At 43.4% G+C, this 24,120-nt stretch overlaps 1 protein-coding gene across 3 annotated transcripts in view; it reads left to right on the top strand.

The window, feature by feature from the left end:
- Nucleotides 1-21,946: 21,946 nt before the first annotated feature.
- The window catches only part of BCAS4 (breast carcinoma amplified sequence 4), a 60,833-nt gene continuing 58,659 nt past the window's right edge, over nt 21,947-24,120 (top strand). For all 3 annotated transcript variants that reach the window (XM_049869869.1, XM_049869870.1, XM_049869868.1), the window contains exon 1: nt 21,947-22,168. In XM_049869869.1, the coding sequence (XP_049725826.1) occupies nt 21,989-22,168 (180 nt within the window). In that variant the 5' untranslated portion in view covers nt 21,947-21,988. The remainder of the gene's footprint in view (nt 22,169-24,120) is intronic.

Raw genomic sequence — 24,120 nt, 5'->3', positions numbered from 1 at the left:
CCCAAAAGATGGCCCTGGACTGTAATGATTTTTCAGTCCCCAGTGGAAGGCAATGGTGAAACTTTCATGATCCAGTTGCAACACCCACGGGTTTCTCTGGTGAGCTGGCCTTGGCACCCTTCCTCCACCCCCAGGGTGCCTTGGCTCCTGTTCACAGGGCTCGTGCCCAGTGGGGCTGGCATGTGTCTCCAACAGCAGAGCAGATGGGGCCAACAGCGAGGGAAGAAATAAACGGTAAAGGGAGAAGAGCCAGGACAGCAGAAAGAGTGTCCGGGAAGCCGGCCAAATGTCAGAAGGCTGAATGAACGGGCTATACCAGCTCTTGACAACTCAGATATCCTTGCTGTCCTTTCCCACTCGCTGCGTGGATACCAGGGGAATACAAACCCCCTTTGCCTAGACGTCGCCCAGCATTTCCTCAGGCTTCCCTTTTACAACAGCGTATTAAGGAGAGCAAAAAGTTCATGATTTTGAGGGATGAAAAAAATAATGTAGGTGAGGTCACCTGGTGATCTTTTAATCAAGTAATGAATTTGCATTTGGGTCTGCCAAGTTGATCTCTTATTTTAATCACGGTTAGTTTTTTTTTTTCTCTTTGGAAGAGCTTGTGTTTGAATGTTGGTGTTGACTGCTCTAGGGTGGAGAAAAGATGACAAGATGTGGGTATTTTTTTTCTTTTATAGCCATGCGCAGACAAATAATGGTTAAGGATGGATGAAATATTCAACAGTGGCTATACATAATTTATTCCTAAGTTGAAGCACATTGCCAGCCCAATGATTTGCTCTCAATTAGGGATGCTCAGAACATCGAACCACTGTGTCTCCCCAGCAGACTGACATCGTGCTTATTTTTCCTTCCTAAGGCTAACTGTTTTTACATTTTTCTCATTGAAGTACTTATTTCTAGAGGTTTTCATCAATGGGCAACACATGAGTAAAAACTGTAGGCAAGATTTTTTCATATTTGTTTCTGGATCTTAGGATTTACTTAGAGCTTCAGAGACACGAAAAAATACATACCTGGGAAAGAAAACAAATATACTTGTATATAGAAATGTTACTTAGGAAAAGTGGACTGGCTAAGAAAGCTGTGAGTCCACAGTTGTAATATATGATATCAGGAGGAGTTTTAGGGGAAGAAAAAAATTACCCCCAAAATTACCTAGTCAGAGAAAACCATTCTTGAGTTTTTCCGCATATATGCACATCAATATAAATTGCTGAATAGGTATTTTAACAAAAACAGGATCGTATTATACATATAAATTATTCTCTAATCTGCTCTTTTCAGAGGACAATCTATTACAAATGTCCTCTCTCTGTCAATATAGTTCTGCATCATTTATAATGGCTTCATCTTATAATGGCTTCATTGTAGGGATGAGCCATCATTTTTAAAACTAACTCCTTATTTTATCGCTGGGTGCTGCCATTTCATCATCTCTGTGAACACTGCTGTGGTGAATGACTTTGTAAATGTATCTTCTCGTTCTTTGTCCGGTTATTTTCCTAGGATAAATTCCCAGAAGAGCAATTGTTAGGTGAAAGCGTATGCGTTATTTTGGAAAGGCAGGGGGTGGTTTATGAGTATATCCAATTTCCTTCCAAAAACATTCTAATTTCTGTGCTTACCAAGGGTATGCGTGAATATCTTTTTTCCCCACAAAATTACCAGATTTGCTATTTTTAACTTCTGCTTACTTAATAGGTAAAAAATAGCATCTCATTGTTATTCTACTTCGCATACCTTTATGAGTTCGAAGGTTTTTTTTTTAAATGTTTGTGTTTCTTCTTTTATTGGTGTCTTTTGTTTGCTTTTATTGGCAAAATTGTCCTTTGCACCTCTTAAAAATTGGGATATTAGTCTTTTCTTAGTACATAGAAATGTTTTATACATTAATGTTGTCAAACTTTAGGCTATCTTATTTTTTTTCCCAGTTTGTCATCGGCTTGTGTATTGGAAGTTTTTAATTTTATGTAACAAAATATTTTGCTCTCTTCTTTAATAGTTTCCTCCGCCTCAAAATTATATACATACTTACCTCTATTTTTATGCTAGTACTGTACTTTTATGATTATATTCTTTACATTTAAATATCCAATCCATTTGAAAATTACTCGAGCACAAGAAAATGCTCCCTTAATTGTCTCAACACAATTTATTGAATAAGACACTACTTTTCCCCTGATCAAAAGGGGGAAAATGTAGAACAGATTTTTTAATATTCATGGTATCCAGATATTCTGGAGCCATTGGGACTGGAGGAACCCCCAAAACTATTGCCCTGAGATAATCTTTAAATCTTAAACCAAAATATATCCCCTGAAGTGTTTGTTCTTTAAACCAAACAACAGTTTAGCTTAACTGGTAAAGAATGTCTGCCTTGAACAGTATGCTCTTTTAAGAATTATCTATTTGGGATCAAATTGACAACAACAACTCAAAAGAGTAGAAACTTAGATGGCAGTGAGTTTATGTTGATGGAGGAGAACAACTCAAAAGGAGGGTGAGAATGGTTGCACAACTCGAAGGAATGTAATCAATGTCACTGAATTGTACATGTAGACATTGTTGAACTGGTGTATATTCTGCTGTGTATATTCTCAATGACAAGAATAAAAAATAAAAAAGACATCACTAAGAGATTGAAAACACTCACAGGTACTACTTTCCCACTGATCTGAAATTTCACCTTTATCATTTACCAGATTCTTAAATGTTCTTGAGTTCTGTTTTGGCTGAGTCATTTTGATTCATTGATCTATTCACTACTTTGGAACTATTTCATACTCTTTTGATTATTGAAGCTTTGTATATATTTTAATAGTTAGTGAGAAAGGAAAACCTGCTGGCGTAGTGGTTAAGAGCTAAGGCTGCTAACCAAAAGGTCCGCAGTTCAAGCCACCAGGCGCTCCTTAAAAACCAAATGGATCAGTTCAACTCTATCCTATAGGGTCACTATGAGTCAGCAGTGGATAGTAGAGAAAATCTTTTCCTCTCCCATTGTCTTTATTTTTTTAAAAAGTTATTTAGTTATTTGAATAGTTAATAAATTCATGCAGCTTGAACAACAAAAAGTTTTTTTTTTTAAAGTGCACAGTGAAAACACCTCCCATTTTTGTCCCTAAACCCCCCAGCTGTCATTCCATTCCAGCAGGTAACAATGATTAGTTTCTCTTTTATGGCTCCATTGCCGTGGAGTCAATTCCGACTCATAGCAACCCTGTAGGACGGAGTAGAACCGCCCCACAGGGTTTCCAAGGAGCGGCTGGTGGATTCAAACTGTCAACCTTTTAGTCAGCAGCCGAGTTCTTCACCACTGCGCCACCATAGACTTAATAAAATGTAGACAATACAAACATATTTATCCTACCCCTTCTTATTGTATACATGTAGGAGCTTTGTTCTGCCCGATGCTTTTCTCATTTGCTGTATCTTGGTGATCTTTCCATATCAGCATATAAAATGTTTTCTCTTTTTTTTTTCATTCCCATTTTTTCCAATCCTTTAAAAATATATATACATATACTTTTAATTTTGGAATTATTTTAAATTTGTAGGAAAGTTGCAAAGATCGTACAGCTTCCTGTAATGTTATCATCTTACATAAACGTAGTATATTTGTCAAAACTAAGAAATTAACACTTCCATTGACTGAACTTTAGACTTTATTTGGATTTCACCAATTTTCCACTAACGTCTTTGTTCTGTTCCAGAATCTATTCCTGAATACTACACTGCATTTAGTCCCCATTCATTTTTACAGCTACACAATATTTAACCAATTTAATTTATTAAACCAATCCCCGATAGATGGCCCTTTAGTCTGTATCAATTCTTTCCATTAGAGCTGTGTGGCAAGCACTCATTTTATTCGTGTCAGTCTGTTGTTGTTGCATGCCGTCAGGTCAGTCCCGACTCATGGCGACCCCATGGGACAGAGCAGAACTGCCCCACAGGGTTTTCTTAGCTGTAATCTTTACAGGAGCAGATTGCCAGGTCTTTCTACTGTGGAGCCGCTGTGTGGGTTTGAACTGCCAACCTGTCAGCTAGCAGCTGAGCACTTAGTTAACCTCTGAGCTACCAGGGCTCCTTATAAGTCACTTGGCACATGTGGAAATATATTCATAAGGTAAATTCCTGGAAGAGAAATTACTGAGTCAAAAAGTACATGCATTTGTAATTTTGATTATAACTGCCAACTTGCCCTCCTTTTGGAGTGAGAGTACTGTTTTCCTTTAAGCCTTGTCGACACTGCAGATTTTCTCCCTGATCTAGTGACTCTAGAATGTATCTTATTGTGAATAAGATTGAAAATCTTCCCATATGATTATGAACAATTTGAGTTAACTTTTCTTTCAACTGTCTCTTCATATACTTTGCTCATTTGATGTTTTTCTTACCAATTTCTAGAAGTCCTGTACATACGAGAGAGATTAGCCTTTTGACGATAATGAGTTGGCAATTTTTTCCCCAGCTTGTCATATTACTTTTTAAAAAATCAGCTTTATTAAGGTATAATTTATGCCAATAAAAGACTACTCATTTTGAATGTATAGGTCAATGAATTTTGACAGATATAATACAGCCATGTAACCACTACCACAATCAAGATACAGAATGTTTCTATCACCATTAGATTATTTTTGGCCATGCCATAGTTTTACTTTTTTTATAGCTGAATTTTCCTTTTATCACTTCTGAATTTTATGTCATAATAAAAGAAGCTTTCAAACTTTGAGGTTTTAAAATTATTATTCTTTTTTTTTTTTTTTTTTACTTCTAGTACGTTTATGCTTTTTTTTTTTTACATTTTGATATTCGATCGATGTGTAGGGTAGCCTGAGGCACCTGTGAGGTATGGGTCTAGTTGCTTTTTCAAAGTGTCTATCAATATTCATAAGAGAAATTTTTAGTTTTTCTTTTTGTGTGTGTTTAACTTTTATCAGGTTTTGTATCAATGTTATGCCTACTTTGAGCAATAATTGAGAAGTTTTTCATTTTGTATACTCTCAAACTGTTTAAAGAATGTTGGATTTATCTATTTTTTAAAGGTTTTTTAGGGTTCCCTTGTGAAACCATCTGTTCCTGGTGATTTTGGGGGCACAGGTCTTTAACAACTTTCTCTACTTCTCACGGAGAAATCAGTCTATTTCGATTTTGTCTGTTTCCAGATCACGTTTTCCCAGTCAATCGTTCTTTAAATTCAGGTTTTCAAATTCCAGATTTAAGAAAAACAACCTCTTATGATTCTATTTCTTCTACTTTTGTAGCTATTTCCCCTAATCATTTCTTATTTTGTCTGAGTTTCCTCCCTTCTTCACATGATTAGGGTTGGCTACCTGTTTACTTCCTTCTTTTTTTTTCTCCAAATGGCCAACTTTGGGAATTATTCTTTCATTCCACTTTTTCCCTAGTTTCTATCTTACTATGTTTTTTTTTTTTATCTCTATTCTTTCCTTCAATTTATTTTGTTTCTTTTCTAATTTCTTTAAAGTTGCATACTTTATGTTCTTTCTTTCTTGTTTACTCATATAGATATTTAAGGATATGAATTTTCAGAAGGGCAGTTTTATATGAATTCTACTAATTCTGCTATGTTATGTTTTCATTATTTTCATTTACTGGCTGTTTTGCAGTTTTGCTCCTTGCTTCCTCTTTGCCCCAAAAGTTATTTTAGAAAGTCCTTTTTCAAATGATCGCTTAAACATTTTCTACGCAAAACATTCGTATTGCCTTGGGGTTGGAGCGTGTATTTGTGCCGTTTTCATTCTTTAGAATTTTCTTCGTGCCCAGTGTAAGGTTAGTGTTTGTGGCTGTTCCATTGGCCCTCTTGAGAGGGAGGGTGTGTCCTCTATTTTAGAGCTCTGAGTTCAAAATATTTTTAGAGTTCTGATCTTGCATATCCTCCCACATTCTTATTTTTGCCTGCTTGATCTGGCATAGAATGAGGAGAACAATTATTATGATTTTCTAATGTATTTTAATAGCTGGTAGGGCTGCAGTGGGCCCTCTCCCCCACCGGCAATCCAATCACATACTCTTACTCAAAACTTGCTGGCTAATTTTTTTTTTTTTAATTGTGCTTTAGGTGAAAGTTTACAGCTCAAGTTAATTTCTCACACAAAAATTTATACACATATTGTTACGTAACATTCGTGGCAATCCTGTAATGTGACAGCACACTCCCTCTTTCCACCCTGGGTTTCTTGTGTCCATTCAACCAGTTTCTGTCCCTTCCTGTCTCCTGACAGGAGCCGCCCCTGTGATTTCTTGTATGTGACTGAGCTAAGAATCACACTCCTCAAGAGTATTATTTACTGGTTAATCTTAGCATCGTATTTCACTAAATCCAAGATGCAGCCTGATTTCAAAAATGTTAAGATATGAAGAAAAAAAAGTATCTTAGAATCAGTAAAATACTGTGTTTCTTCTCGCAGATGAAATGTGGAATCTTTTTGTTAAATTTCACAAAGGAAAAATTCCATGGTAGGTCTAGATTGGAATTTTGTGAAATCTGGAGATTATTTGGGGGGAGAATTGATAGCTTTATGATGAAGAGTTTTTTTTCAGTGAATATGGTGCCCCTCCATTTCTTCCTTCTTTTATGCTCTTTAATAGAGCTTTATGGTTTTTGTCACCAGTCTTCCGCGTATTTTCCTGTTAAGTATATGCCTAGATGGGGCCTTGGTGGCACAGTGGTTAAAAGCTCAGCTGCTAACCAAAATGTCAACAGTTCAAATCCACCAGCTGCTCCTTAGACCTACACAGTAGCTACGAGTCGGAATCTACTTGATGGCAGTGGGTCTGGTCTGTCTGGTCATATCCCTAGATTTTGCTCTTTGTTCTATTATGAAAGAGATGTTTTTTACCATTATATTTTCTAATTGGTTATTGATAGTTTACAATAAAACCATTTTTTCCCATAAAGTTATCTAGTAAACAGCTACTTACCCAACTTCCTCACTATTTTTAATTGGATAACACTTCTAGAAGGATGTTTAATAAAAACAGGAATAGAAGATACTCTCTTTTATAAAAATACAACCAATATTTCATGGTTAAGAATAACATTTTTAAGTATAACAATTTATTTTTCTCATTGCAAAAGTAATATATGTTCACTGCCAGCATTTACAAAACATAGAAGAAAATTAAAATCACTCTATTACTATCACTTGGGAATAGCCACTGTTAGCATTTTGTTGTATATGTACAGTGAGTTTTCTCTTTGTATAAAAATTAGATCAGACCATACAGTTGTATAACTTGCTTTTTTCATTTAACCTATTTAAATATTCTTCTACAGCTTCTTTTTTACGGCAGCACAATGCTTACGTATAACCCAAAGCCAAGCCAAACCCACTGCTGTCAGTCCATTCCAACTCAAAGGGACCCTACGGGACAGAGCAGAACTGCCCTGTAGGGTTTCCAAGGCTATAATCTTTATGGAAGCAGACTGCCACATTTTCTCCCACTGAGCGGCTAGTGGGTTCGAACCATCCACATTTTGGGTAGCAGCTGAGTGCTTTAACTACTGTGCCACCAAGGCTCGCTTATATATATGACAGCCCCCTCATTTATTTTATGTGTCTCCCTATAACAATAGGGAAGATAGCTGTTTAAGTTGTTTCTATTGTTTTACTATTATAATTCTGCAAAGATCTGCATACAACAAGGTTGTTTTTTAGGAAAACTCTTAGAATTGGAATTTCTGGATCTAGGGTTGGACAAAACTCTGCATGTCCTCAGCTTTCCCTCCACAAATGTTGTTCCAAGTTATATCCTGCCGGTGGGGTGGGAGAGTGCCCAGGTATTTCTCCATATAATGGCCAACGTTAGATACCACACGTTTAAAATCTTTCGTAAATTGATATGCACAAGGCTGTTTTGAAAAGCCCTTTAAAATGTCAAATTTCTGGTGAGTAGCAACTAGGGAAGCGTCAGATAAGTAAATGGCGAGAATGAAAACAAACCTCAATACCAGGGACAGCCCACTAATTGCTAATCATTGGTGGCCATTGAAAAATGGTTCACAGACCCCACTCTTTATAAAAACGTCAGCTGTCTACTGCGTGCCGGCTGCGTGGACACAGCAGCAAACAAGACAAACGCAGTTCCTGCCCTCAACCATTTGAAAAGAAAATACTCTTTAAAAAAACCTTTCTGAGACCATCAGAAATTCTACTAGCTTTAATTTACATTTCTTGAAGAGTGTCAGTCTTCAGGTAATTAAACCAAAACCAAAACAAACAAACAAACCTGTTTCCGTCCAGTTGATTCTGACTCATGGAAACCCAACCCAAATGTTACGGAGTAGAGCCGTTCCATAGGGTTTTCTTGGCTGGTGGAATCGACTCGATGGCAATGGGTTTGGTTTTTTTTTTTTTGGTAATCTTTATGGAAGCAGATTGCCAGGCCTTTCTCCTGTGGGCCTGCTGGGTGAGTTGGAACCATCAACATTTAGGTTAGGAGCTGAGCGCAAACCGTGTGTGCCGCCCAGGGACCTAGGCAATTTAACAGACCTGCTGCATTTTAAGAGTCTGTATTTTAACAGAATACCTAGGTGTTTCATGTGCACATTAAAGTCAGAGAAGCACTGAGACACCGGCCAACCCTTTATTAAAGGCGAAACCCTGCCAACACTACTCCTGTGTCAACCGTCTACCCCAAGCAGAAACCTTTCTATACTATTCCTATGTTCCAGGCACAGTCTAAGAGGTTACTGTGCTTGAATTGTCCCCTCGACGGGGGTGGGCAAAGTTCAATTCCTATGGCTGTAAAAGTGAAACCCTCAGCTCCTAGAGGCTGCCCCCATTCCTTGCCAAGTAGCCTCCACAGGCAGTTCACAACATGCCTATTTGATTTTTTCCAGGCCAGCAGGAGCATGCCACTCTGACTTCCTCCATCTCTGGCCTCTTCCATGTCTGACCTCTAAACCCTCTCATAAGGGCTCAACTAATTAGGTCAGGTCCACCCAGCATAATCTTAATTAGCTAAAAGTCAACTAATCAGAAACATTATCACAGGAATGATACTCCATCATATTCATTTGTCCTCCTGCCCATGATCAAGGGGGAGGGAATTACATAGGGTGTGTATACCAGGGAAGAGCCCTGGTGGCACAGTGGTTAAGGAGCTCGGCTCCTAACTGAAAGGTCAGCAGTTTGAACCTGTTGTTAGGTTGTAGCTAGGTGTCGTCGAGTCGGTTCCGACTCATAGTGACCCTATGCACAACAGAACGAAACACTGCCCAGTCCTGAGCCATCCTTACAATCGTTGTTATACTTGAGCTCATTGTTGCAGCCACTGTGTCAAACCCCCTCGTTGAGGGTCTTCCTCTTTTCCGCTGACCCTGTACTCTGCCAAATATGATGTCCTTCTCCAGGGACTCATCCCTCCTGAGGACATGTCAAAAGTAAATAAGACACAGTCTCGCCATCCTTGCTTCTAAGGAGCATTCTGGTTGTACTTCTTTCAAGACAGATTTGTTCGTTCTTTTGGCAGTCCATGGTATATTCAGTGTTCTTCACCAACACCACAATTCAAAGGCGTCAACTCTTCTTCGGTCTTCCTTATTCATCATCCAGCTTTCACATGCATATGATGTGATTGAAAATACCATGGCTTGGGTCAGGCACACCTTAGTCTTCAAGGGCATCTTTGCTCTTCAACACTTTGACGAGGTCCTTTGCAGCAGATTTACCCAATGCAATGCGTCTTTTGATTTTTTGAATGCTGCTTCCATGGCTGTTGATTGTGGATCCAAGTAAAATGAAATCCTTGACAACTTCAATCTTTTCTCCATTTATCATGATTTTGTTCATTGGTCCACTTGTGAGGATTTTTGTTTTCTTTATGCTGAGGTGCAATCCATACTGAAGGCTGTGGTCTTTGATCTTCATTAGTAAGTACCTCAAGCCTTCTTCACTTTCAGCAAGCAAGGTTGTTTCATCTGCATAAGACAGGTTGTTAATGAGTCTTCCTCCAATCCTGATGCCCCGTTCTTCTTCATATAGTCCAGCTTCCCGTATTCTTTGCTCAGCATACAGATTCAATAGGTATGGTGAAAGAATGCAACCCTGACGCACACCTTTCCTGACTTTAAACCAATCAGTATCCCCTTGTTCTGTCCGAACAACCGCCTCTTGATCTATGTAAAGGTTCCTCATGAGCACAACGAAGTGTTCTGGAATTTCCATTCTTCGCAATGTTATCCATAATTTGTTATGATCCACATGGTCAAATGCCTTTGCACAGTCAATAAAACACAGGTAAACATCCTTCTGGTATTCTCTTCTTTCAGCCAGGATCCATCTGACATCAGCAATGATATCCCTGTTTCCACGTCCTCTTCTGAAACCAGCCTGAATTTCTGGCAGTTCCCTGTCAATATACTGCTGCAGCCGTTTTTGAATGACCTTCAGCAAAATTTTGCTTGCGCGTGATATTAACGATATTGTTCTATAATTTCCACATTGGGTTGGATCACCTTTCTTGGGAATAGGCATAAACATGGATCTCTTCCAGTCAGTTGGCAAGGAAGCTGTCTTCCATATTTCTTGGCATAGAGGAATGAGCACCTCCAGAGCTGCATCTGTTTGTTGAAACATCTCAATTGATATTCCATCAATTCCTGGGGCCTTGTTTTTTGCTAATGCATTCAGAGCAGCTTGGACTTCTTCCTTCAGTACCATTGGTTCCTGATCATATGCCACCTCTTGAAATGGTTGAACATCAACTAATTCTTTTTGGTACAACGACTCTGTGTATTCCTTCCATCTTCTTTTTTTTTTTTTTTAAATAATTTTTACTGTGCTTTAAGTGAAAGTTTACAAATCAAGTCAGTGTGTCACATATAAGCTTATATACACCTTACTCCATACTCCCACTTACTCTTCCCCTAATGAGTCAGCCCGATCCCTCCTTCCAGCCTCTCCTTTCGTAACCGTTTTGCCAGTTTCTAACCCTCTCTACCCTCCCATCTCCCCTCCAGATAGGAGATGCCAACACAGTCTCAAATGTCCACCTGATACAAGCAGCTCACTCTTCGTCAGCATCTCTCTCCAACCCATTGTCAAGTCCCTTCCATGTCTGATGAGTAGTCTTCGGGAATAGTTCCTGTCCTGGGCCAACACAAGATTTGGGGACCATGACCACCGGGATTCTTCTAGTCTCAGTCAGACCACTAAGTCTGGTCTTTTTATGAGGATTTGGCGTCTGCATCCCACTGTTCTCCTGCTCCCTCAGGGGTTCTCTGTTGTGCTCCCTGTCAGGGCAGTCATGGGTTGTGGCCGGGCACCATCTAGTTCTTCTGGTCTCAGGATGATGTAAGTCTCTGGTTCATGTGGCCCTTTCTGTCTCTTGGGCTCATAGTTATCGTGTGACCTTGGTGTTCTTCATTCTCCTTTGATCCAGGTGGGTTGAGACCAATTGATGCATCTTAGATGGCCGCTTGTTAGCATTTAAGACCCCAGATGCCACACTTCAAGTTCCATCTTCTTTTGATGCTTCCTGCATCGTTTAATATTTTCCCCCATAGAATCCTTCACTGTTGCAACTCGAGGCTTGAATTTTTTCTTCAGTTCTTTCAGCTTGAGAAACGCCAAGCATGTTCTTCCCTTTTGGTTTTCCATCTCCAGCTCTTTGCACATGTCCTTATAATACTTTACTTTATCTTCTTGAGCTGCCCTTTGAAATCTTCTGTTCAGTTCTTTTACTTCATCAGTTCTTCCTTTTGCTTTAGCTGCTCGATGCTCAAGAGCAAGTTTCAGAGTCTCCTCTAACATCCATCTTGGTCTTTTCTTTCTTTCTTGTGTTTTCAATGACCTCTTGCCTTCTTGATGGATGATGTCCTTGATGTCATTCCGCAACTTATCTGGTTTTCAGTCACTAGTGTTCAATGCATCAAATCTATTCTTCAGATGGTCTCTAAATTCAGGTGGGATATATTCAAGGTCATATTTTGGCTCTCGTGGACTTGCTCTGATTTTCTTCAGTTTCAGCTTGAACTTGCTGAAGTGAGCAATTGATGGTCTGTTCCACAGTCGGCCCCTGGCCTTGTTCTGATGATATTGAGCTTTTACATCGTCTCTTTCCAGAGATGTGGTCAATTTGATTTCTGTGTGTTTCATCTGGCGAGGTCCATGTGTATAGTCGCTGTTTATGTTGGTGAAAGAAGGTATTTGCAATGAAGAAGTCGTTGGTCTTGCAAAATTCTATCATTCGATCTCCGGCATTGTTTCTATCACCAAGGCCATATTTTCCAACTACTGATCCTTCTTTGTTTCCAACTTTTGCATTCCAGTTCTTTCCTTAAGAGCCTCATAAAATTGATTGAGTCCTTTTTCCTCAAGCTCTTCCTTTAGGCAATCCAGATTTTCTTCAGGCAAAACAGCTCCAGCTCCTTGAAACCATCATCACATGACATGACTTCATATTCAGTGTGTTTCAACAAACATTTATTGAATACATCAAAAAAAAAAAAAAAAAAATCCAAACCCATTGCCGTCAAGTCAATTCTGACTCATAGTGACTCTGTAGGGTTTCCAAGGAGTGCCTGGTGGATTTGAACTGTCAACCTCTCTGGTTAACAGTCATAGCTCTTAACCACTATACCACCAGTGTTTCCATTGAATATAGGCTTGGTAACAATTACCTTGCCTGGCAGTTTCCCTGTTACATTATTCATTAGGCTACCTTTGCCCTCCCTTGAAAAGACTCTAGTTTGCCGAAATTCCACTTAATATCTACAGTAAAACCTGCGAAAACAGGAACCTGTCAGACAAGAAAAACCTGAAATATTTTCCACTAGGGGGCAACAGAAAAGTGGTAAGAGTGTACCCTGTCAAAGTCAGAAAACTTGCGAGACCCAGAAAAACAAGACAGTCCCCGGGAGTTCTGGCTCTCATAGGTTTCACTGTAGTATTTATTGAACACTTACCCTACACCAGGAACCCTGGTGGTGTACTGGTTAAGAGCTATGGCTGCAAACCAAAAGGTTGGCAGTTTGAACCTACCAGGTGCTCCTTGGAAACCTTATGGGGCAGTTCTACTCTGTCCCATAGGGTCACTCTGAGTTGGAATCAACTCGATGGCAACAGGTTTGGATTTTTTTTTTTTACCCCTACACCAGACATTGTTTGAATCAGTTTACATAAATTATCTCATTGAAAACCTTCGGCAACCCTGTCATTTCATTCATGAGGAAACTTAGGCACAGAGAAGTAAATCTGCCAAGGTCACACAGCCTGTGGGTGGGGAGACAGGGTTTTAACCCAGACAAATTTGAGACAGGATTCGAACCCAGATAAGACTCCGGAGTCTATGCAGTTAGCCCCTGTGCATTGTGCCTTCCCAAAGCATTGTTCCTTCCCCCTCTACCCCAGAAGTGGCCGCCCTAGGCCAGCAGACATTCTACTTTTAGCTCTTTGTACTGCATTCATATTTTTGTTTTTTCTAATTAAAGTATCCTCATTCCTGTTTGTTTTTTAGTAGGTGTGTCATTTTGTTGTCTTAAGTTGAACTCAATTTTAAAAAATCTTTGTCTTTGCCACATGCGCTGCTTATAAACAAGGTTTCCCCCATCCTCATTAAGATAAACATAACATTTTGCTAAATTTCATTGTGTTTGCTTTTGGCCATCATTACAATCAGAGGTCCTTCTCAGCTTTTTGTTTGCTGCTGATATGAATTGCAGGTTTCATGTAGAGCCATGTCACATTTATGGAGCACCTACTGTATACATAGTGCCATACCCTGTACTCCAAGGACAGAAAAGGGCCTTCAAATCCTAATGAATGGAGATACAGTTTCCTGAAACAAGAAAACAAATATGTATTTAAATGTCTTAACTAGCCTAGAGAATACTGTTTTTACTAGTGCATTTAACTACTTCCTAACATATTCTGATACATCTCAATGTGGACTTGAGCAACACACACAGATCTTCCTCAGCCTCAGTATCCCCAACTGTGAAATTGGAAAATGAACCCACAACTCGTTTTCTGTAACTTTGAAATCCATAAAACTCTGAAAACCATTAGCTTTTTCCCCATCAGTTTGGCAGAAACTAATTGTGCAGCCAAGCCTGAGTTGAACTGCCATGAGGTTCATTTACGGTCTTTATTTAGCACTTGTAGTGTGACTACTCACACTTTTGCTGAGAAATATTATTAAGTTTGATAACAGGGTGCTTTCCCCACTCGCCCTGGAGTTGTTACCTAATATGCAGTATGTGAACTGTACTAATATTTGAAAACACCAAATTTCTCATTTCAAACCACTGGCCCCAGTGGTTTTGGATAAGGGGCGGTGGGTCTGTAACACTCAAGGGTGGCTTTGGGAATTAAATGCAAATTTCTAGAAATCTCCCAAAGGACATTCTAGACAGACCCTCGGTGACCTAAGTTCCATCACCTCTGCACTCCTTGCATTGGACAGCGGTTTAGGTCTAGTTTCTGTTCAGACAGGGTCCCTGGGGTGTGCAAACAGTGTGCTCTCAACTATTAACCTAAAGGTTGGCAGTTCAAACCCACCTAGCAGTGCCGTGAAAGAAAGGCCTGGTGATCTGCTTGCATAAAAGATTACAGCCAAGAAAATCCTACAGAGCTCAGTTCTACTCTGTAACACATAACGTTACCATGAGTTGGAATAGACTTGAAGGCAACAGGTTTGGTTTGGATTTTTCTGTTTATATGGACAACCTGGGATTGCATATTTCAGTGGCAGGAAGGGGAAAAAACTCCTCATCTCTCTAAACCCATGATTCTGTTTTCACCTGTCAAGACCAGGGTAGCTTTAATGTTGACACTAGTGGAGCACTTCAAACCTTGAGCCCTGGTTTGCCTCCCAAGCTAACCCGTTACCATCAAGACTTTGGCAGCCAGAGACAGCTCCTTAACTCTGGCCAAGTACTGCTGTATCACAATGCAGGCTGAGGGATTCAAAATCTTCCCTTTGTTCTCAAGAGAAGCCACAAATCTGGACGTCTATGTGATTGCCAATGACTACCATCTTAAAAAGTAAACATGTTTAAATACAGTGCTGGCCATTCAAGCATGTCTGCAGGCCACATGGCAGAGTCTCGGGGCATTTGCCCACACCCCTGAGAATGAGGCTGCCCTACACTTTGCATCCTGTGTTACCAGGAAATCTGGGTTCTCCTCTGCACGCCTCCATCCAGACCAAAATGACAGAGACCAAGTTGGGGAGAGCGAAAGGCAACTTTTTTGGTTGGCCAAGCAAGGAGACACCCAGGAATGCGTGCCATCCAAGACTGCCTCGCAGGCAGCTTGTTGAGGCTGGTATATATAGGCAGGATCAGTTTCAAAATACAAGACGGCACTCGCGCAGGCGCAGAGCGTTTTAGAATGAGTTAACGATTTCTAAGGCCTGGGTTTGATACCCTGCCCAGGAGGAAGTTAGCCAGTTTTGTTCATTAGCATGTCAGATCTCCACCTAGAGGCGGAGAATTTACCATACACAAGGCAGTTAAGATAATCTGGAGTACCGAGATGGGGGGGAGGGGGCAGGACCGGTTTTAGTTGGTTTTGGCCAGCCCGTGGCTATTTAGCTTCAAGGAGGTTCTGAGGAGGGAAAGAAAGAACTTTAGGAAATGGGCTGGGTGAAGGGCTGTCTTGAAGCTAAGAAAAAATGGCTCTATGGCTCTAGCTCTGTCTTGGCTTTCCTCACCCTAATCTCAGCCCTGCTACGTGGGGTTGTTATTTGTGACTTTGTGTACAAACAGAAAAGCATGGAAAGACCAATTGGCAAGGTACAGCCAGGGATGTGGTCTTTGAACTTCATTTGGTGGGCACTGGGGAGCCATTGAAGAATTGTGAGCAAGGGAAGATGACTTAGAGAAGGCAGTGAAAAGGGTAAATGGACTTAGGGTCAAGGCAGCACAGGGCTTTCCCAAAAGACCAGGCTTGAACTAGGGAAGTGTGGAGAGAAATCAGGAAGGTTATCCTGTAGGAGACAGTCCTGTGCGTGTAACAGAGAAGAATCTGGATTCGGAATCAGATTATTAGACTTCAAATCCTGCCTCGCCTCTTCCATTTACAATTATTAAGACTGGGAACAGAGGGCCCCTCCAAATCTGCAAACAAATTACAGGGAATGCCCCAGGGCACAGAAGCAAAGCCAGTCCCCAGAACAGTGGGGCAGGGTATCAGGAAATAGCCCGCGAACTTCTTTAAAGTTGTGTTTTAGAAGCAGCTGGAGAAAACCAGCCCCAGGGACTGCACAGAACATCCATCTGTGACCGCTGTGTGACCTTCTACCAGGGGCAGTGAGGGGCTGCAGCAGCAGCCAGGAGACCGCACAGGTGTGACGCCCCATAATAAGTCCTGCTACGAATCCCAGAGGCCTCTGGGACAGAAGCCATCTTGGAAAGCTGCTGCCTGCGGACTGTAGTTAACACATCCCCGCCTATGTCCGTGAATAAACATGAATCTTTTCCCGCCCAAGAACTTTTAAAAACCCAGGCCCGTCTTTTGTTCTGTGAGACAGGGTTAAGCGTTACTCTAGGCCCCCCTCGTCTCCGCTTGCAAGCCTCTTCCATAAAGCTTTGCTCCTGTAGAAAATTCTGCATGCCTTACCTGTTCATTCTTGACCAGTGAGCGACAAGACCCTTATTCTGGTAACATTATGATCCCCACTATGATTGTTGTTAGGTGCTCTCGAGTCTGTTCTGACTCATAGCGACCCTATGCACAACAGAACGAAACACTGCCCAGTCCTGTGGTATCCTCACAGTCTTTTGAGCCCATTGTTACAGCCACTGTGAGACAAGCAGTCTGCCCACCATCTTGAACAGGCAAAGAGCTGTGCCTGCTATCTTCTGTGATATAGGAAATAACTCCCTATCTTTAAGCTATCTCTTTATTTAGGTATGCTTGTTTCTGGCCAAGTTGAGGAAAAAAAGAGACTGGGGTCACAGGACCAACTGAAACTGGCAAGAACTAGAGCTGGCCTGCCTGACATGTGCAGAACCATCAACCCAGTCCTCTGGGTGACCCCAGAACTCTTCTCCCACTGGATGGAACCAAGCTTTAGTGGCCCAAGATTGAGGGAAGGCTTTCAAAAGTGAGGGGTCCAAGCCTAAGCCCAGGTTTGAGAGACCCTCCCCCCTTTTTAAAAAAAAAATTTTAGGCTGATCAAATGCAGAGAGGCTGGACTGCAGTAAGAACGCCTCTTCAGGCCAGACTGATCAGCAAGCTGGCCCCACCTCAAGGCATTGCTGAAGACCCCAGACCTGTATAAACCTCCTTGGGCTATTGTTCTGGGAGCCATCTTGGTGACACAAGTCCCTGTGTTCTCCTTTGCTTGGCCAACGAAAAAGCTCTTTTGCTTTCACTTGTTTCCTGTCTCTATGGCCACGCTGAGCGGACCTGGAACAGTCCGGTTACAACTGTGTCAGTCCATCTCTTTGAGGGTCTTCCTCTTTCGCTGACCCTCTCTACTTTACCAAGCATGGTTATGACATGATTTTCTCTTATTTTTATACTTTATTTTATATTTGTTGCTGTTGAGAATATACACAGCAGAACATACACCAATTCAAATTTCCACTTGCACAATTCAGTGACATTAGTAACATTCTTCGAGTTGTGCAACCATTCTTACCCTCCTTTTCCAAATTATTCCTTTCCATTAACTCACTGCCTCCTAAGGTTCCTATCTAATCTTTGGAGTTGCAGTTGTCAATTTGATCCCATATAGATAGTTCTTAAAAGAGCACCATGCGCAAGGCACACATTCTTTACCATTTAAGCTGAATAATTGTTTTGTTTTAAGAAGACTTACAAGGGATATTTTTGGTTTAAGGTTGAAAGATTATCTCAGGGCAATAGTTTCAGAGGTTCATCCAGCCTCCACGGCCCCAGAAAGCATGACATGATTTTGATTACAGCTGACTCTCATTATTCGATTCAGTTAAGTTCTACGAAATCTCCAGGAACACTAAGTAGTGAGTACTGAACCAGCCACTCAACTATGCACGTTGGGCGACTTGAGTTTTTCACCGCTCTGCACATGTGCCTGTGCACGCATGACCAACCCCGAAAGCACTGCAAGTATTGATTTTGCGGTTATAAATAAATTTAAGCTGGAAGGCAAATTCGCATGTATGGAATCTGTGAATAATAAAGGTGGACTGTATTATGATTCCCATTATGGTCCTGGGGGAGTGGCTTAGCCTCTCTGTGCCTCAGTTTCCTCATTTGTATGATGGGGGTCATAGCAGGGTCTACCTCACAGGAGGTGGTGGAGATGGAAGAGGTCACCTGTGTGAGGGGCTTAGAACAATGTCTGGTACATAGCAGGTACCCAGGAGCTGTTTGCAGTGTACAGTATAGCACCACAGAGACCACGTAGGGTTCCAAGCCCAGAGTCAGTTAAGCACTGGGTTGGCAAAGATCAGAATCACATGAAACCAGTATCCCAGTTGCTGTGTTCTTGATTCTGACTCGTGGCTACCCCATGTGTGCCAGAGTAGAACTGCGCTCCATAGGGTTTTCAGTGGCTGGTATTTTTGAAGTAGATCACTAGGCCTTTCTTCTGAGGCACCTCTAGGTCCTCCAACCTTTTGGTTAGCAGCTGAACAGGTTAACTGAGCCTCCCAGAGACTTCTTAGAATCACCTGAGAATCTTTTAAAACTCCCAAAGCCCAGGTCGCACTCCAGACCAATTAAATCACAATCTCTGGAGTGCACCCCACTCATGAGTATTTTTTGGAAGGTCTCCACAACAGCCACGTTTGGGAACCATCGTCTAGAACCTTGCTGATGAGCTGGGAAACGACCTTGAAAAGATAGAGGCAACCATTTTGTAATCAGAGATGAGGCAGGATGGGGTCGGGGTGGAAGGGTCTGGGACCTTGGGACCCAAGTCGGGGCTCTGGCTCCTGCGGGCCTCGAGGGCCTGGCGGCCACCGTCTCTTCCACTCCATCTCCACCCCCACTCCCACTCCAGGCTGGCCTGGAGCCCGCTGCCTGCACCCTCCGAGCCTGCGAGCTGCAGGCGGGAGCAGCAGCTCTGAGCCCGCTTGGGCGCCAGAGGGCGCTGCTGGGGACGCGCCACGACTCCCTCCTCGCCGCTGGTTCAAACTGGTTCGGGCAGGGTGCGGCCTAGGCGGGCTGCATTCCAGGCCTCAGGCTTGCCTTCTGTCCCAGGGGCTCCCCAAGGGCCGGGGTGGCCCAGGGCAGGGACCACCGAGGACGAGACCCTTGGGCTTGAGCCAAGCGCTGTCGAGAGGCTGGGGAGATGTCTAAAAATTCAAGCCTCTTTGTTTAAGATGATGTGGCTTTCCCAATGCCAGCAGTAGGGTGGGGCCCGTAGATCAGAGTTGGTCCCAGACTTTGGTGTGCATCAGAATCAACTTCCATGCTTGTTAAAATGCAGATGCCCAAGAGGCCCCCCTCCCCAAAAGGTTCTGACTCAGAAAATCTGGAGGGGGGGCTCCAGATATGTGTATTTTCAGCAAAACGCTGATAAGGCATAACCACACATTTAGAAAAAAATTGACAAACAAAATGGCCATTGGCTAGTCAACCTTGGCCCAGGGTATGAATTCCTGGCACGCTCATGAAAAAACACAGACCCCCAGACCACCCTTTGGCCCCACCAAAATTCTTATCATTGCCGCGTGTAAAACACATTGATCCTGTCCTATCATCCCAAAATCTCATCTACTCAATTATCTAAATCAAAGGTGTGCGAGGTTTCAGGTGTATTCTATCCTGGGGCAAAATTTCTCTTCACCTGTGAAATGTAGAGTACAAGTGATCTGCTTCCCAAGTAAAACGGTGGAACAGACCACCCCCACCTAGGATCTCCTGGGTAAGGGGCCTGGCAATCAGCACTTTTAGCCACTCTTCCAGACTTTTTTTAAAATTAGTCATTCCCAGCCTTCGAAAAGTTTAAATATCATAACAAAACGTCACCTAAGAAATAAATAAAACATACAAATATAATTGAAACCTATCTTGTCGTTGTGGGTCGAAGGGTCGATTCTGGTTCACAGTGACCTAATGGGGCAAAGTAGACCTCCCCCATGGGGTTTCCTAGGCTGTAACTTTTAGGGGAGCAGATCACCAGGTCGTTTCTTCATGGAGCTGCTGCTGGGTGTGAACCACCAACGTCCTGGTTAGCAGCCAAGCACGTAACCATTGCCCCACCAGGGTTTCTTACCAGACTTGTACCTCTCCCCTGCCCTGAGATAACCCCTTTCCAGAATGCGGTGTGCACTATTCTTGTGATTAGCTTTACACTTTAACTCCATGTGCCTATTCCCATAAACGGTCTATAGCGTTGTTTTGGATGTTTGTAAGATTTAAAGGTAGCGTGCCCTGCGGAGCCTTCTGCAACTTGTTTTTTTTCTCTTAGCATTATGTTTTTTGAAATTTACCCATCAGGGAGGTTTGTGTGCTCAGGCCCATTTGACCCTCCTGAGGCCTGATGGGGGCTTTCCTGGGGGAGGTCCCTGGCAGGCGGGCCGAATAATTGGGTGTCAGGAACATCAGGACAATGATGGACATGTGCAGGTTCAGTGACTTTCCATCAAACCCCCTCTTCCTAAGCACCTACGTCTCATGTCTTTGCCAAGAATCTTCCAGAAAATGACTCTGGCCTGAGGGCCTGAGTGTGTGGGAGGGAGATGCCGGGAAGTTAGCAGTGGGGTGGGCAGACGTGGAAGTGGGTATTGCACAGTGATGGGTTACCTAAAAGGCAGATGGCACAACCCCCTACCTGAGGCTGCCAAAGAAAATATAGCCATCCTGTTAAATGTGGATTTCAGATAAAAAAAATTCCAATTTAATGGGGAGCAGGATGTAGGGCGTCCTTTATTTTTATTTGCTAAAGCTGGCAACCCTACCCCCACCTCATTAAAAAACGAACAAATAAACTTAACACTTGAAAAATCAGAACTCTAGGTTTCTCTATATCGACTTACCTTTTTTTTTTTTTTTTAGTACTTTTTCATTAGCACTGATTTTGGAGACGCGTCCCGCTCTGTAAGGAGCCCTCGTGGAGCAATGGTTAAAGCGCTAGGCTGCTAACCGGGAGGTTCAAACCCACCCGCCTGCTCCTCAGGAGACAGATGTGGCCGTCTACTTCCCTAAAGCTTTACAGCCTTGGAAACCCTATGGGGGCAGTTCTACTCTGTCCTATAGGGTCGATGTGTGTCGGAATCGACTCGTCGACAATGGATTTTGGGTTTTAACTCACTCTCTTCAGCCTTGGGGCCTCTAAAGGGTCTAAGCAAGCCTCCTAGGGCCTGGGGGTCAGACTTAGGGCTCTAAAGACAGGCTGCTACGAGTGGAACCCACGCGGTAGAAGCTGCGGCTGGGAGGAAGAGAACCTCCACACGTGGTTTTCCTAATTTCCCAGGCTCTCGCCTGGCACAAACTAGATGCTTTAGTAGGATGTGCCTTGGGCGTGGAGTTTTTTGGGCTTAAAAAAAAAGAGACCCTTTAGAAGAGAGGTTCTCTAGCTTCGAGAATTAGAATCACCCCTGGAGCTTTAAAAGACACTTTTGTCCAAGCTCCACCCCAGGGATTCTGATTTAATCGGTCTAGGGTGTGGCCTGGCTTCTGGGCCTTTAAAAAGCTCCCCAGGGGCTTCTTTTGTGCCGCGCGGGTTAGAAACCGCTGCACGGCTGGGGTTCTTGGAAGGGTGGCCTGCACCGCTGGTTCTCAAACTTTCCTGTGTGTTGGAATCACCTGGGGAATTTCAAAAATTATTGATGCCCAGGCCCCAGCCCCACGGATTGTGAGTGGTCTGCGCTTTGGAATTTTTAAAAGAAACCCACGTGGTTCTAATTGGCCAGCGAGTTTGCGAATTACTCGGTTTACTGGGTAGCGCGGGCCGGGCGTAGTGCGCGCCGCGCGCCACTAGGGGGAGCTGTTCGCGCGGTCAGGCGCTCCGGGCGCCGCAGCGGCTGGTGCGCACCTGCCCCGCCTCCGCCAGGCGGGCCGGGGGCATGCAGCAGGCCGGGGGCGGGGCTCCGAGGCCGGGCAGCTGCGACCCGCTCCCGGGCAGCCTCCGCCGGCCGGACCCCGGCGCCCTCCTGATGCTGCTCTTGGACGCCGACCGGCCGGAGCCGGTGCGCAGCGGGGTGCGCGAGCTCGCGCTCTTCCTGACGCCCGAGCCGGGGGCCGAGGTAGGGACCGGACAGGAGGTGGAGGACCGGGAGTTTCGAGGCTGGGGGTCCCCAGGAAGCCGTGGATGGTGCGGCCCCCGGCGCTCCTGAACTTGGCCATGTCCGCTCTGGACATGGGCGTCCTCGGCTTCTCAGCAGCAAGCATTTTCTGCGTCGGCGCTGGGGCTCCGGGCCCGGAGCGGGGGGACCAGGGTACCCTCTTTTCCCAAGCGGTGGCTGCCTGGCGCCACCCAGAGATGCGTGGCAGCTCGCGCCTGCCCCCTCCTCCAGCCGAGAGCGGCCCCAGGGCCCAGACCCGAGTCCCATCCCCACCCCGGGGCCCCCCAGCTTCCGCCGGGCCCCCGCAGCGCCGGGCAGGGCGCGCTCGGAGCTGCTGCCCTGTGCTGGCCGGGCCCTGTGGGGAGGTCGAGCCCTGGTCTTGCCCCTGCCCTCTGAGCTGTGTGCACGGTGCCGGGAGGAGCGGGCAGGCTCCGTCTTCGGAAGGCAGCCCGAGGCCTCGGTCCGTGCACTGTTGCTAGGAGAGGGAATAGCTTGTCTGTGCTTGCTATTTTAAAGGCATCATGTTAAAGAGGATCTAAAACTAGACTGTCTTTATCTGAAACCAGTCCGTCACCAGTGCGGTAAACAAGTTACTCATTTACCCAAGTTCACCGGGAGTTATTTAGGACCAGAAGTTCAATGCATGCCATTTTTAAATTGCAAAAGCACTGAATGCTCTCTAAGGCTTTCCCCAGACGGTAGGGAAGTATTTAAAATAAAAGGTGAACACCCTCTCCCTTTTCACCCCCACTCAGTGCTTGTTCTCAGAGATAACCATCAGTGAAAGTTTGGTGTACATCATTCCAGACGTGTAGAAAATGCATTTACAGACGTAGGTATGCATATTCACATATTTTTGTTTTGTTTTTTACAAAACTCCACTTGATACTGTAATACTGTTCAGGAACTTGCTTTTCTTTACTCGAAATAGCATGGGCAAATGGGAAGTGACTGCTCATGGGTACCAGGCTTCTTTTGGGGGGGGGCATAAAACGTTCTGGCATTAGCTCAGGGTGATGTTTGCACAACGTTGTGGATATACTAAAAACCAGTGAATGGAACGTGTTAAGAGGGTGAGTTTTATGGTATGTGAATTATATCTCAGTTTTTAAAAGATAGCGTGGACGTTTCCATGCTGGAATGTAGCCATGAGCACTGACCAATAGAAAAGAATTCAAGCCACAAAAGTGAGCCACCTATGTGATTTTAAGTGTTCTGGGAGCCATATAAGATAAATTGGTGAAATTAATTTTAATATTGTTAAAATAACATAAAAAAAATAACATAGGGCATCCAAAATGTTGTCCTTTCAACATCTGATCAAGATAAAAAAAAAAGTTAAGATTTTCCATTTTTTGTACTAAATTTTCAAAACTGGGCCTGTGACATTAAACTTACAGCACGTCTCAATTTGGGTGAGTCGCATTTTCAGTACTTAGTAATGGCGTGTAATAAGTAGTCAGGAAATCTAACGATACATTGCCCAGGGCAGATCTGCTGCAAAAGACCTCTTTATAGTTTTTGAAGGTGCCCCAGACCCAAGCCATGGTGTTTTCAATCGCCTCGTATGCATGTGAAAGCTGGACAGTGGATAAGGAAAACGGGAAAAGAATTGCTGCCTTTGAATTATGGTGACTGGGGAGAATATTGAATATACTGTGGAGTGCCAGAAGAACGAACAAGTCTGTTTTGGAAGAAGTACAACCAGCATGCTCTTTAGAAGTGACAATGGCAAGATTTCGTCTCATATACTTTGGACATGTTATCAGGGGGGACCAGTTCCTGGAGAGGGACATCATGGTTGGTAAAGTAGAGGGTCAGCAAAAAAGAGGACAACCCTCAATGAAAGGGGTTGACACAGTGGCTGCAACAGTGGGCTCAAATACAGCAACAGTTGGGAGGCTGGCTAGGAC

This window comes from Elephas maximus, chromosome 25, assembly GCF_024166365.1.
Source record: "Elephas maximus indicus isolate mEleMax1 chromosome 25, mEleMax1 primary haplotype, whole genome shotgun sequence".
In the NCBI taxonomy this organism is placed as follows: Eukaryota; Metazoa; Chordata; class Mammalia; order Proboscidea; family Elephantidae; genus Elephas; species Elephas maximus.
Note: the sequence above shows the minus strand (reverse complement) of the source record. Positions and strands in the feature narration are given on the sequence as shown.